This window comes from Bufo gargarizans, chromosome 3 (genome assembly GCF_014858855.1).
Source record: "Bufo gargarizans isolate SCDJY-AF-19 chromosome 3, ASM1485885v1, whole genome shotgun sequence".
NCBI classification, from domain to species: Eukaryota; Metazoa; Chordata; class Amphibia; order Anura; family Bufonidae; genus Bufo; species Bufo gargarizans.
In genome coordinates this window covers 294,035,920-294,051,815 of record NC_058082.1, presented here as the reverse complement: position 1 = coordinate 294,051,815, position 15,896 = coordinate 294,035,920, and the positions used below count along the sequence as shown (strand labels likewise).

Genomic DNA, 15,896 nt, shown 5'->3' with positions numbered 1-15,896 from the left:
AAATCTTTCCATTTGTTGAAAAATCTTTTTGTGGCATTTTCTTTATTCCTTTCCGTGCCCAATCTGTCCATATACCTAAGCACCTTCATTGTACCTAACACCCACTCTAGGAAGGGTAATTGTGGCTGCAGCCACTCTCTCAGCACACACTTCTTAGCTGCCAGTAGCATGACATGTGGCCCTTTAATGCCTACTACATTGGAGGACTCCGCCTCTTGATCTTTGGGGACAAAGTGAAACACACTCTAGCGGACTTTTAATCCTAGGTTTACATTGGTCTGTAAAAAAAGGGTCCGTAATGTGTGGCCGGATGAGTGTAACCAGAATGCTTATACAGTTGTAAAGATTTCACTTACTTTTTGTAGAAGGAACAACTTTTTTTCCTGAATGTGATAGTGCGGCTTCTTTTTCACCACAGATGTGAACATATATATACGGTAATTGCTTTGGGAATCTTTTTTTTTTTTAAGCAATGTAGCATGCAGCCTGCTCTGGCTTTCACCATACTTTACAGTGCAGCTCTGCTAGTTCAGTTTTGCTGCTTTGTAGAAACATAAGCACATCAATGGTTCTTCAAGACGATACTGCATGGAGAGCTAATTTCTGCTTCCAAGAGAGATCATGAAACAGTTGACGTTCATTATGTAAGGCCTGCTGCACATGACTGTATCTGTTTTTATGATCCGCAAAAAAATGGATCCCGGCCGAGTTCTTGACGCCATGTTTTTTTCTCCTGCAGAAATGCTGTATCCTTGTCCGCAAGGAGATGAATGGGTCCGCATCCGATCTAAGAAGACACGGATCGGATGCGGACCAACACTACACCAGTGTGCATGAGCCCTAAGGAGGATAGGAATGCTTCCTGTGCTTCCTCTAAAACTAAAGAATATGCAGAATATGCTCCATATTCCAATCAGTCAGGTCACCAATTCTCTATATATGGAAAATAACCAGGGTGATAGGATCAGAAGGATTTGGATACAGTCATACTCCGATGCTCTCCTTTGCTGTGTAGTACAGGGCAAGGGCTTTTTTGTGACATCACCGGCACTAATAGGCGGGCTTTAGCGCTATCCTAGCTGTTTAACAGGCTAGGGCAGCGCTAAAGCCCACCCATTAGTGCTGGTGACGCCACCGGGCTCACTGCTAGGTGAAAGACCCTGTACGTCACTGGATCTGCAGAAAAAGACCTTGCCCTGCGCAATTCAGAGGGGCTGAGTGGGAAGAAGGGGATATCTCAGAGTTCAGCTCTGAACCCGGACAACCCCTTTAAAGGCAAACTGTCCCCTAGGAAATGCATATTAAACCGCCAGCAGTATCTTCTTGAAACCTGTAGCATGATTATAAAGGTGTCTGTGTCTCTTCTGTGCAATGCGGCAAAAGTCTGAAAAAATACTTTTATTCCACTGGCCATGCAAACAATAGTCTTGAAGTCAAGGGGGCAGCGGCTTTTTCGCCTGAAGTCAAGCGTGCCCCGCCCCCTTTCCTTCCTTTTTAGCGCTTGATAGGATTTCTTTCATTACTGAACGCTTGAATGTAGTCTTGCGCATGCGCTGTGTCCCGGCAATGCTGGCGCCTGCACACTGTTCCACTCCACTGTGAGGTAGTTTTCAAAAGCTCAATGCTCGGACACTCGCACACAAGAGCCTGCGCATGTGCAAGACTACATTCAGGCAACCGGCAGTGAAGGACTTGGACATCCTATCAATCAAACACGGGGGGGGGGGGGGGGGGGGGGGCGCGTTTGACTTAAGGCGAAAAAGCCGCTGCCCCGTTGACTTCAAGACTATCATTTACATAGCGTGGCCAGTTGAATAAAAGTATTTTACTCCTTTATATGGATGCCACAGGCTGCAATAAGGTACTGCTGGTGGTTTAATATGCATTTTCTAGGTGACAGGTTCCCTTTAACTGAGTGAGAGGCCTAGGGGGGTAGTATGGTAGGTGCTGGCTTAATTATCTGAGTCATGTCTCAAGGCCTGTTTAACCTGTTTTAGAGGACCTTGAGATATCGTTTTTCACTCCCACAGCCATAACTTTTTTTTCCTGTTTACATAGCCTTATGAGGGCTTTTTTTCTTTGCGGGACAAGTTCTACTTTTTAGAACCACATGGCACCATTTAATATTCCATATGATGTAGTGGGGAGCAGGAAAAAAGTTCCAAATGGGGTAGAATTGAAAAAAAAAAAAACAATTCTGCCACAGTTTTATGTTTTCTTTTTTTTTTTTTTATGATGTTCTCTATTCAGTAGAATTGACCTATTACCTTCATTCTGCAGGTAAATATGATTACAACGATATCACACTTGTATAGTTTTTCTTTAATGGGGTGGTCCAGGTTCAGAGCTGAACCCGGACATTCCTCCATTTTCACCCAGGCAGCTCCCCTGACTTGAGCATCGGAGCAGTTCATGCTCCGATGCTCTCCTTTGACCTGCGCTAAGGCCTCTTTCACACTTGCGTTGTCCGGATCCGGCGTGTACTCCACTTGCCGGAATTACACGCCGGATCCGGAAAAAACGCAAGTGTACTGAAAGCATTTGAAGATGGATCCGTCTTCAAAATGCTTTCAGTGTTACTATGGCAGCCAGGACGCTATAAGTCCTGGTTGCCATAGTAGGAGCGGGGAGCGGTATACTTACAGTCCGCGCGGCTCCCGGGGCGCTCCAGAGTGAAGTCAGAGCGCCCCATGCGCATGGATGACGTGCCATGCGATCACGTGATCCATGCGCTTGGGGCGCCCTGACGTCACTCTGGAGCGCCCCGGGAGCCGCACGGACGGTAAGTATGCTGCTCCCCTGCTCCCCACTACACTTTACCATGGCTGCCAGGACTTTAGCGTCCCGGCAGCCATGGTAACCATTCAGAAAAAGCTAAACGTCGTATACGGCAATGCGCCAAAACGACGTTTAGCTTAAGGCCGGATCCGGATCAATTCCTTTTTTAAATGGGCATTAATTCCGGATCCGGCCTTGCGGCAAGTCTTCAGGATTTTTGGCCGGAGCAAAAAGCGCAGCATGCTGCGGTATTTTCTCCGGCCAAAAAACGTTCCGTTCCGGAACTGAAGACATCCTGATGCATCCTGAACGGATTTCACTCCATTCAGAATGCATTAGGATAATCCTGATCAGGATTCTTACGGCATAGAGCCCCGACGACTGAACTCTATGCCAGAAGACAAGAACGCAGGTGTGAAAGAGCCCTAAATCGCGCAGGGCAAAGGCATTTTTCGGAAATCTGGTGACGTAACGGGGCTCTCCATGGGGATGCCAGGAAGCCTGCTGACGTCACCGGCACTGATGGGCGGGATTTTGCGCTGCCCTAGCCAGTAAAACGGCTAGGGCAGCGCTAAAGCCCGCCCATCAGAGCAGGTGATGTCACCGAACACATAAACAAAAGAGCCCGTTCCCTGCCCGATTTAGCGCAGGGCAAGGTAGCGCATCGGAGCATGAGATGCTCCGATGCTAGCCTCAGCGGGCTGCCTGGGTGAAAATAAGGGTATTTCCAGGTTCAGTTCTGAACCCAGACAACCCCTTTAATACTGAAAGAAAAAGAAAAACCTTGAAAAAAATCACTTTTTCTTTTCATCGCCATATTCTGATCCCTATAGCTTTTTTGTAGTTATGTGTCAGGAGCTGTATGAGGGCTCATTTTTTTGTGAGGAGATTTGTACTTTGTGATACCATTTTGAAGTGTGTGTGTGAGACTTTTTAATCAAGTGCGGATGCGATGCGTTTTTCACAGATGGTTGCTAAGAGATGTTGTTTATATACTTTAATTTTTTTATCATGCGCATGCAAAATGCATCAAATCGCATTGCACCCGCACGATAAAAATTGAACGCGATCGCAGACAAAACCGAATGACTTTGTTTGCAAAATTGCGCATTTTTCACTGACCGCATTTGGAACGCATCTGGACCTAATCCGCACATGCTCGTCTGCAAGGGGCCTAAGGCTAGGTTCACATCGACAACAAATTAAGTTTTTCATTTCTGGTAGAGGCCTTGAAAAACTGAAGCACCAGATCCAACATATGCCAGACACCAATTGTGGTCAACAGATCCCCTTGACTGTAACAGGGTTTGTCTGGTTTACGATATTGATTCTGTCATTCTGAAGTCAGCAGTATTGTGTCCTTGTTTTACCGGAACCTTTGCCGCAGATGTGAATGGGGGAGATTTAGCAAACTGGTGTAAAGTAGGACTGGCTTAGTCGCCCATAGCAACCAATCAGATTCCATCTTTTATTTTAGACAGCTCCTTTGGAAAATAAAATGAGGAATCTGACTGGTTGCTATGGGCGACTAAGCCAGTTCTACTTTACACCAGTTTGATAAATCTCCCCCAGTGTTCAGAGACAAACACCTACTTTAATCCCTTTTGTGTCCCAGCATTCCATTAGTCATAGTTTTTCATTTTTCTGCTCACATACCCGTATAAGGTCTAGTATTTTGTGTGATAACTTAGTTTGTAATTAGTTCCATTTTAAATCTATTTTTATTGCAGTTTTTCCAATAGTAATACAAAGGAAGACAGTTAAAATTCAGCAATGACAGTAAAAAAAAGAAGAGATCTATAGGGAAATAAAAATATTACATAGTAAGGGCTCATGCACACGGCCGTTGTGCTTCCGTTCCGTGCATTGGGTCCGTATCCGTGATGCGGGTTGCACACGGCTGGTGCCCTGTGTATTGCGGAACCGCCGTATGCATGAGCCCTAATAGTGTAGTGTTAAACGATAACATCGCAGATCCCAAAACACATAAAGGTAATAAACCAAATAAATTGCAATTTTCATTGAATCCATAATTTATTGGTTAATTGTTATATATGTTTGTTTGTTTGGGAGGGGGGGGGGGGGGTTGTCAGTGTGGTTGGAGAATATAATAGAAAATTCAACATTTTATTTCATTTTTTTTTTTGTGTGCCATTCAGTATTAATGAGTTGACATTATACTACAAATCACTACGTTGTGGTGGTAACAAATATGCATTTTTATGGTGGCTTTTTTTTTAAACTACAGTAATTCTTAATAAAAAAATATATTTTTGTGGAGCCTTTTTTAAAGAGGACCTTTCACCAGAATTAAACTTCTAAAGTAACTATACAGGCATGGAGAGCGGCGCCCAGGGATCTCCCTGCACTTACTGTTATACCTGGGCGCTGCTCCGTTCTCCCGGTATAGCCTCCAGTATCTTCATAGTTAGGCTCCACCCAGGGTAACCTGCCGGCGTCTCCTTCTCCCAGGCTGTAGCGCTGGCCAATCACCGCACTCAGCTCATAGCCTGAGAGAGAAAAAAGCCTCTCAGGCTATGAGCTGAGCGCTGTGATTGGCCAGCGCTGCAGCATGGGAAAAGGAGGCACCGGCAGGTTCCCCTGGGTGGAGCCTAACTGTAAAGATACCGGAGGCAATTACGGGAGAACGGAGCGGCCCCCAGGTATAACAGTAAGTGCAGGGGGGTCCCAGGGCGCCGCTCTCCATGCCTGTATAGTTACTTAAGAAGTTTTATTCTGGTGAAAGGTCCTCTTTAATTCAACTTTATTCAGCTTAAGGCTACATGCACACGACCGTATGTGTTTTGCGGTCTGCAAAAAAACATACAGATGACATCCGTATGCCATCTGTTTGTTGGTTTTTTTTTCGGATCCATTGTAACAATGCCTAAAATGGACAAGAATAGGACATGTTCAAATTTTTTTTTTTTTCATGCTGGGCTACGGAACGGACATATGGATGCGGACAGCACACGGTGTGCTGTCTGCATTTTTTGCGGACCCATTGAAATGAATGGGCCCGCATCCTATCCGCAAAAACTACGGAACGGACACGGAAACAAACAACGTTCGTGTGCATGTAGCCTAAATGTACATAGTTTTTTGTATTACTGAGGAAGCAATCATAGTATTTCTGGTCAGTGTTGTACTATTGGGCAATGACTCTGGCATGGCCTAATAGGAAGATGCCAATGGGAGGACAGAGGAAGCCTCCTCCCCTCTGTCACCACCTAAGATTTCCTCTCCAATCCCGGCAGTTGCAGGGCTGTGCACTATCCTGTATGTCAGGGAGTGGGTAGCACCTGACTGTGCAGGAGCAGGTTAAATAAAGCTTTGCGCTTATATACTCTGTTTATGTTGTGTGTACGTACGGACAGTGATCTACACTGTAGGAAAAGTACTAAAGTCTTAGCAGGCTCCTACCCAAGTATGAACAGTACACTAGTTGTTTCTGATTATACTTGGGCCCGGCCTGATTCACTCCGTGCTGACACCGTACTCGTGACATTGAAATCTTGTGTGTGTCCTTGAGGCTAAGAATGACTCATCACAGGATAAAAGAGTCAACTGCCAGATAACATGTGATCACATTTAACATGGCCGTCTAATGGTAGATGCTTTGCAAGAGCGAACACGCTAAGGTTGAAGTAATTAATACTTTTTATCCGGTTCCTGCGACATTACAACAGTTATAATAAGCATGTACAGTACATACCAATGTGATATCAGCAACAAAGGTTAGAAAGAATATTTGGGAAAAACACAAGATGTGACAACCCTTTCTTCTTATGTTAACTTCTTAAGATAAGTCAAAACCTGACGGTGAACCCCAACCAGCTCCACCTCACGAAGATGATTCACCCGACAATGTCTTCTTCCCCAGTGGGCGCAACTCGGTGGTGGAAGAAATTCACAGCCAGGCTCAAGAGGGGCTTAAGTCCCTACAGAGAAGAGGTAAAAAAAAGGGGGTTTTCAGATTCTAATATTTTAGATTAATGGCGTCCAGTCCTGCCAATTTCTGTGGGACATCTAATATGTATGGGGGTCTCCAGACTCATGTGTATGTCCAGCCTTACTGTTGCCCAATTCTTGGCTGTAACATTAGGATTATCACAAGCAACACTTTGCATCACAGTGAATTATTTCTTAACATTGCAGGCTGGTTGTATGCCATGGACTGAATGTTCATGATACAATTGGGTGTTTTAGGGTGAAAGTGACATTGCAGAATCACATGCTCTCAATCATTTTGTCATGTTGTCTTTCAGAAAAACAGCAGACCAAGCCTTCCTTCCAGGACGAAAATAAGACTCCCGAGGTATAGCTATAAAGTTCTTAATTAGACAGTCAGTATAGACTGCAGAAAGGAAACATCTATATTTAATGTAAATGCTGGGTAAAAAGGAGTGCGGGCTCTTCTAATGCACGGATCTTACACATTGTATTCTGTCACCTAAACTTTTCCACAGTGGTGATAACCACTGTTCCCTGTACAATGCAGTCACACAGCTCTGAAGCCACCGTCACTTAGGAATAGTCTACTCCGTCACAAACTTCTTGAGCTCTCATAGAGAGAACTGTGCAGTCGTACAGTTACTCCGGCTTACACCTGCACAGATCTCTATGATCATTGCAGGAAGCTAGAACCAGGAAAACATTGGAGCCTGGAGAAGTGAGTAAGCACTCAACCCTTAGACCTCATGCACAAGCCAGATTGGGGTCCATTCACACGTCCGTAAGTGTTCTGCGGATACGCAAAACACGGACACTGGCAATGTGCATTTCGCAATTTGCGGACCGCACATCGCCGGCACTATAATGAAAAATGCCTAATCTCGTCTACAATTGCGGACAAGAATAGAACATGTTCTATTATTTGGCGGAAACTGAAGCACAGATGTGGAAGTGCGGATCCGCAGATGCGGACAGCACATTCCGTCCCTATTGAAAATGAATGGGTCTGCATCCGATCCGCAAATTTGCAGAACGGATGCGGACCTATTTTGCGGACGTGTGAATGGACCCTTATCTGTCAGTAAAAACACCCAGATCCTTGAAAAACATCTTACTTGTGCATTCCAATTTTGTTCTCACTCCTAGGCCTCTTGCACACGAACATGTGCCGGCCGTGCCCCTGCTGCGGACCACAATGCACTGGCACCGACCGCGGGCCAGCCGCATGCGGATCGCGACCCCATTCACTTGAATGGTTTCTGCAATCCGTCCGTTCCGCAAAAAGATAGGACAAGTTCTATCTTTTTGCGAAACGGAAGCACGGAACGGAACCCCACCAAAGCACTCCTTAGTGCTTCCATTCCATGGTTTCGTTCCGCACCGCATCTCTGGATTTGCGCACCTATTAAAGTGAATGGGTCCGCATCCGTGATGCGGAATGTACACGGCTGGTGCCCTGTGTATTGCGGACCCGCCATATGCCCCGCCGTGGGCATGAGCCCTTATCAATAGAAAGAGCTATTCTCATCCACAAAAATGGAAAGAATAGGAAATATAAAAAAAAACTGATGTGTGAATAGCCTTACTAAGGCTGGGTTCACATCACGTTTTATGCCTCCATTTGACCGATACGTTACAAAAAAAGGATACAAAAACAGTCCGGTAAAAAAAAATATATATTTTTTTTTTAAATGGTAAAGTGTACATATATTATTATTATTATTTTTTTAGACAATGGAACTCTATGGTGAACGGATGCCACTGTATGGCATCGGTATGAGGCATCTGTTTAACGTATACGTTTTTTGTATATGTTAAAAGGAAGGGGAAAAACTTGACGTAAAACCACCCTTAAATAGTATGGATCAGTGTGCTATACTTTATGAAAACTGCAGTCTATAAGGGATCTTATATGTAACCGTATGACTGTCCTAGATTAGCCAAGATCCTTCCTTACATTAACCCATTCACTGTCCAAGACACCAGTGTTACTGGAATTAACCCTGTTACATACCACCAGGGACTTTTACATTTAACAATTCACTGCCATAGGTCACCAGGGAGGCTGGTACTAACATTTTTACTGTCATGGACACCAGGCATACAGACTAAATTATTTTTCTGAAAAGGCTGTCCACTGCTGCTCTGGTTCTTGCCAGTTTCCATTTATTTCAATGGTCACATACTATCTAAGCATATGTCCGCTGTGGACAGTTACTGGTCTAATTGGTGATACTGCACATGACTTCTGCCCAGAAATAAACTGAGACTGGTGGGAGCCAGAGTGGTTGCAGCAGCACTGAACTGGTGGCACTAAATGCGTGTTTGTTATTTTATTATTTTAAAGTGCTTCCAGCCTTTAGGGAAGCGTGTGTATACTGGATGATCCCTACACTACTCTAGGCCACCAGGGATACAGACATTCAATTTCAAAATCTGCACTGCATGTTAGTTTATGCTGAGAAACACTGTGTAGATGAGATTTTGAAAATGTAATCTACGTAGCTGGTATTGGACAATGCTGTGGATTTACCGCTGCAAATCTGCACTAATGTGCAACTTGTGCAGATTTGTCGTAAATGCATGAAAATCTGCATAAAATACATTGTCATGTGCATGTGGCATTATAGTTCATGGACTCCCCTGCATAACGTAAACAGGACGGATCCGTTTTGCAGTCCATAGACTTCTATTATGACGGAATGAATAATGGAATGCCTCTAAAGATCCATAACGCAATTTACCCTTTACCAACAAACAAAGTGTGAACGAATTTCAAAATATGAAATTCGCTCATCTCTAATGCCATCATTTTTGTATCTTTTTTTGTGCACAATGTTCGGTCAAAATTGTCCTGTATCTTTATGTTTTATTTGTCTGTATCCCACAGTCCACAACTGACACAAATGACAACGAATTCCGTACTCGTTCTCTTTCCTACACCATGGAGAGCACTAATGATGAAGTACTCACTCGGTCAGAGATGATCAAGCGCAAAGGTAAGAGAAGTGTGATAGCACATGCCCATGTGTGTCAGTGGGTAGACCAAGGGAGTCCACATTTTTAGAGCTGAGAAGAGAGAAATGTGTAAGGCTGGGTTCAGACCTGAGCGTTTTACAGCGCATTCCTACGCGCTGTAAAACGCTCAACAGGCAAGAACCAACGATTCCCTATGGGAATGGTTCTCCTGAGTGTTTTACAGCGCGTACGATCGCGCTGTCAAACGCCCGATGCCCCAAGAAGTACATGAGCTTCTTTGGGGCGTCTTTTTGCGCGTTTCCATCCATAGACTTCAGCGGGAACGCGCAACAATGGGCGTTCGCTTGTCTCTGTATGCGCGATTGCAAATCGCGCATACAGAGCGCTCCATCGCGAACGCTCAGGTCTGAACCCAGCGTAAAACAAACTGCAACTGTAGTTCTCCGCTGTGAGAATACAAGAAAGGAAAGCTGGAGTTGGAAAGGGTTCATAGGCAAGTGTCCAGATTATTAAATGGGATGGAAGGTCTCTCTTATGAGAAGCTATAAAAATCAGGCTTGGGAGAAAAGACTCCTTAGAGGTGATCTTATTTACACGTATGAACACATAAGTGGTGAATACAAAGAACTGGCGCAGGATTTAGTTGTTTCTTGGACCTTAAAGGGGTTGTCTCATCATGGACAATGGGGGCATATCGCTAGGATATGCCCCCATTGTCTTATAGGTGCGGGTCCCACTGCTGGGACCCGCACCTATATCGAGAATGGAGCCCCGCAAGTGAAGGAGGGCGCACTGCACATGCGCAGCCGCCTTCCATTCATTTTCTATGGGGCCGGTGAAAATAGCCGAGCACAGGCTCGGCTATTTGCGTCGGCCCCATAGAAATGAATGGGAGCAGGGACCGCGCATGCGCGGTACACTCCCATTCACTTCTATGGGAAGCCGGCTTGGTGGTGGCCAGACCGAAGTCCTCCAGCCACCGCCTTGCGGGGTTCCGTTCTCGATATAGGTGCGGGTCCCAGCGGTGGGACCCACACCTATAAGACAATGGGGGCATAACCTAGCGATATGCCCCCATTGTCTATGATGAGACAACCCCTTTAAAATGAACCACGGTCAGTTCTTTACATGTGGAGGAAAGACAGTTTAGACCTCAGTACAGGAAAGGGCTCTTTACAGTTAGAGTAGTCATACTACAGAATGCCCTACCCAAAGAGGTAGTAATGGGAGATACTGGTTCCGCATTTACAAAAAGGGTTAGATGCTTATCTAATAGCAAATGGCATTGACTTAATAAGTAAACTAACAATGGTGTATAATTGATCAAGAAAGGCTGAACTTGATGGACCTGTGTCTTCGTTCGGCCTGTGTTCTGTACCTGTAAATTAAAATGTGTTAGATTATGTGAAGAAGAAGCTTAATATCTGTACTAGTAATGCTCAAACGTCAGTACATTTCACTTTATAGATGTGAAGAGAGGACCTGTCACCTCTCCTGAGATACCATTTTAGTACATGTATTCTCCAGAAAATAACAATATTGGAGTTGGAGCATCTAACTCTAACTTGTGTTGTCCCTCTGTTATTTTCCTATAAATTAATGAATAAATTGACTTAGAATTATTAAATGGAAAATAAAAGTATTTACTAAAAGAGACCTGGGGGTCAGAAGTGTTCTTACAGAATCCTAGAAACTTGTAATATTCCTTTCCATTGTTTTCTTTCTAGGCTCCACATTTAGACCTTATGACTCACCCAGAACGCCATCAAACAGAGTAGGAAGGAAGCGTAAGGAGAAGAGAGCTACAGTAGTGGGAGTGCCTCAGCACATTGCAGCAGAACTTGGTAAATTCCACAAGACTTCTGGTACATTTGGGTCAGCAGCACCGGACGGAACAAGTCACATGTTGTGACTCTACATTGTGCTTTGGTGTTTGAAAGGCAGGAAAGGAGTTAACTTGTCATGACGGAGGCACATGAGCCTTAGACATTTGTTTCACAATACAAACCCTGCAATCTGATGGAAATTACGAAAAGCTAGTTGGGAGACGCATACGCATAATAGCAATACTTGTAGAAGGTCATGGATTTATGATAGAATAATTATTCCTGTTGTATATACAGTACAGACCAAAAGTTTGGACACACCTTCTCATTCAAAGAGTTTTCTTTATTTTCATGACTATGAAAATTGTAGATTCACACTGAAGGCATCAAAACTATGAATTAACAATTGTGGAATTATATACATAACAAAAAAGTGTGAAACAACTGAAAATATGTCATATTCTAGGTTCTTCAAAGTAGCCACCTTTTGCTTTGATTACTGCTTTGCACACTCTTGGCATTCTCTTGATGAGCTTCAAGAGGTAGTCACCTGAAATGGTTTTCACTTCACAGGTGTGCCCTGTCAGGTTTAATAAGTGGGATTTCTTGCCTTATAAATTGGGTTGGGACCATCAGTTGCGTTGTGGAGAAGTCAGGTGGATACACAGCTGATAGTCCTACTGAATAGACTGTTAGAATTTGTATTATGGCAAGAAAAAAGCAGCTAAGTAAAGAAAAACGAGTGGCCATCATTACTTTAAGAAATTAAGGTCAGTCAGTCCGAAAAATTGGGAAAACTTTGAAAGTGTCCCCAAGTGCAGTCACAAAAACCATCAAGCGCTACAAAGAAACGGGCTCACATGCGGACCGCCCCAGGAAAGGAAGACCAAGAGTCACCTCTGCTGCGGAGGATAAGTTCATCCGAGTCACCAGCCTCAGAAATCGCAGTTTAACAGCAGCTCAGATTAGAGACCAGGTCAATGCCACACAGAGTTCTAGCAGTAGACACATCTCTAGAACAACTGTTAAGAGGAGACTGTATGAATCAGGCCTTCATGGTAGAATATCTGCTAGGAAACCACTGCTAAGGCCAGGCAACAAGCAGAAGAGACTTGTTTGGGGTAAAGAACACAAGGAATGGACATTAGACCAGTGGAAATCTGTGCTTTGGTCTGATGAGTCCAAATTTGAGATCTTTGGTTCCAACCACCGTGTCTTTGTGCGACGCAGAAAAGGTGAACGGATGGACTCTACATGCCTGGTTCCCACCGTGAAGCATGGAGGAGGAGGTGTGATGGTGTGGGGGTGCTTTGCTGGTGAAACAGTTGTGGATTTATTCAAAATTGAAGGCATACTGAACCAGCATGGCTACCACAGCATCTTGCAGCGGCATGCTATTCCATCCGGTTTGCGTTTAGTTGGACCATCATTTATTTTTCAACAGGACAATGACCCCAAACACACCTCCAGGCTGTGTAAGGGCTATTTGACCATGAAGGAGAGTGATGGGGTGCTGCGCCAGATGACCTGGCCTCCACAGTCACTGGACCTGAACCCAATCGAGATGGTTTGGGGTGAGCTGGACCGCAGAGTGAAGGCAAAAGGGCCAACAAGTGCTAAGCATCTCTGGGAACTCCTTCAAGACTGTTGGAAGACCATTTCAGGTGACTACCTCTTGAAGCTCATCAAGAGAATGCCAAGAGTGTGCAAAGCAGTAATCAAAGCAAAAGGTGGCTACTTTGAAGAACCTAGAATATGACATATTTTCAGTTGTTTCACACTTTTTTGTTATGTATATAATTCCACATTTGTTCATAGTTTTGATGCCTTCAGTGTGAATCTACAATTTTCATAGTCATGAAAATGAAGAAAACGCTTTGAATGAGAAGGTGTGTCCAAACTTTTGGTCTGTACTGTATGTACACGCATCTCACCTATAAAGTACATGTACTCTGGCAGCAAAAACAGTACAGAATGGCTAGTGCCTTTAGAGGTTGGTGCCTTTTTTTTTTTTTTTAAATCAGATATTTTTTATTGAGCGTATACAATGTAAATATACTGTTGTACAGATCACAAGCAAAGATGACACACAGACATATTTCTCATAAGGCCCCATGCACACGGCCGTGTTTCACAGCCATGTGCGGGCCGTGGAACCGCGGCCTGGATCCCTCCTGAGAGCAGGAGCGCACGGCGTCACTGGTTGCTATGACGCCGTGCGCTCCCTGCTGCCGCCGCAATACAGTAATACACTGGTATGATCTATACCAGTGTATTACTGTACTGTGCCGGCAGCAGGGAGCGCACGGCGTCATAGCAACCAGTGACGCCGTGCGCTCCTGCTCTCAGGAGGGATCCAGGCCGCGGTTCCACGGCCCGCACACGGCTGTGAAACACGGCCGTGTGCATGGGGCCTAAGGCTGAAAGCAGTTAGGTTACCAAACAGTAAGTAGCACTCAACTTTTAACCCATCCCCCCCACCCTTCCCCACCCACCCCCACCCACCCCACTTTAGCATGGAAATTACAAAGGCATACTACTAAACATTTCTATTCAGACGTCGAAACGACAGCCATGGTTCCCATAGTTTCTGAAATTTTGATGGGCAACCACGCTTCTGGTACACCACTCGCTCATAACTTAACATTGTGTCAACTGTACCTAAGAATTCGGTTGGTGCCTTTTACTTGAATATATTTTTGGGAAGGGTTGCATATAGATTTTTTTTTTTTAGAAAATCAAATTTCCCCTTACCAGTTGGTGATAATTATTGTTCATTGTTCTCTTTCTGAATTGGTTTAAAGATTCCTGAATATAAATGAATTAATATTCATTATTATAAAAAAAAAAAAAATTACTGGAAGAATATAATAAAATAGCCAAATACTATCTTTTCCTAATTCTAACACTTTTCTGATATAGGGCTTTTTATATTTTTTTTATTTTTAGGATGAGTTACATTTTTTAGATGGCACCATTTTAGAATACATAAAACGTATTAAATCTGTTTTTTAACTTTTGTTTTTATTGCGCTGGGACGGGGAATGGAACAAAATTGTTTTGATGGCGTCACAGAGCCATAACTTATGTGAGCTGATTTTTTGCAGGACGAGATCTAAAAAAAATTTAAAAAAAAATTGAGCACATGCAAATTATTGATTAACTTTGCTGGGGGATGGGAAAATTGCTATTCCGTAGCTGCTCTTTGCTTTTAAATTTCTCCTCGTTCAGTATAATTATTTGTTAACTTTATACAGGTTGTTACAACGTGAACATACTGACGACATCTCTAAAGTCAGAGACGTATGTTCACATCAGGAGCTGGGGACACTTCATACAACGCTATAGGGGTCTCCCTTTGTTAAGAAATAGGGCTATTATAGAGGGGAAGGTCCCCTATTAAACTTATAGGTTGTGAATTATGGCCCTGCAAGGTCAGTACAATGCCGGCAATACCATGCATGTGCAATTTGTTTTAAAATTATTATTTTTTCTTCAGTACCTTTTTATTTATTTTTTATTTATTTATTTGGGGGGGGGGGGGGCACCTTTGTCAAGGCCGCAGCTGCCATGGCAACCGATTGGTGATTTCGGGGCACTGATGGGGTGTAAATGAGGCCTTATACTGACAGTTGTAATATACTGTAATACAAAATTATTACAGTGTATTATAGATGTGATCCGATCCAAGGATATTTAGGGTAGGACAAAAAAAATCCCCAAATCCAAAATTTGTGTTAAAATAATGAAAGATTCTATCCTCTGCCACCTCTAGTACTCACCTCTGCTCTGTTTATAGAGGGTTGCAGCCAATCACTGCCATCAGCGGTCTTGTGCTGTATACTGCTGAAGCCAGCGATTGGCTGCAACCCCCACCTGCAGTATATGGCTTCATCACCGCTTTAGCCATGTAAACACAGAACGGAGGTGAAGACTGCCGGCACTGGATGTGGACGGGGATTTAATGGGGATCCTTTATTATTTTAACACAAGTTCTGGTTTTGTTTTTTCATTATATCAGCAACCCCTTTAAAAAGGGTATAGGAAAAAAATGCCATGCCATGCGTGGAACCTTATCCATTTTGCAGTCCACTAACCACCGCTCAGCAAAATACGGATACTGGCAGTGTGCATTCCACAGTTTTCTCACTCCCATCTGTAGAAATGCAGACTGCATAAGAATGACATCCCTGTGCAGTCCCATAGAAATGAATGGGTCCATGTGCGGTCAGCAAAAAATGCTGATTAGACTCAGACCAAAACTACTGTCGTGTGCATTAGGCCTTATGTGAATTTTTCTTAATTATACATACGGTAATTGGTATTGCTGTAATAGCCTGTATTATAAAATGAACATTA

General features: G+C 43.9%; 1 protein-coding gene across 1 annotated transcript in view; it reads left to right on the top strand.

The window, feature by feature from the left end:
• KIAA1522 (KIAA1522 ortholog) overlaps positions 1–15,896 on the top strand; it is a 66,968-nt gene that overhangs the window by 30,004 nt on the left and 21,068 nt on the right. The window contains exons 2-5 of the mRNA XM_044286472.1: positions 6,583–6,732; positions 7,047–7,096; positions 9,623–9,731; positions 11,439–11,555. Coding sequence (XP_044142407.1) covers positions 6,583–6,732; positions 7,047–7,096; positions 9,623–9,731; positions 11,439–11,555 — 426 coding nt within the window. The remainder of the gene's footprint in view (positions 1–6,582; positions 6,733–7,046; positions 7,097–9,622; positions 9,732–11,438; positions 11,556–15,896) is intronic.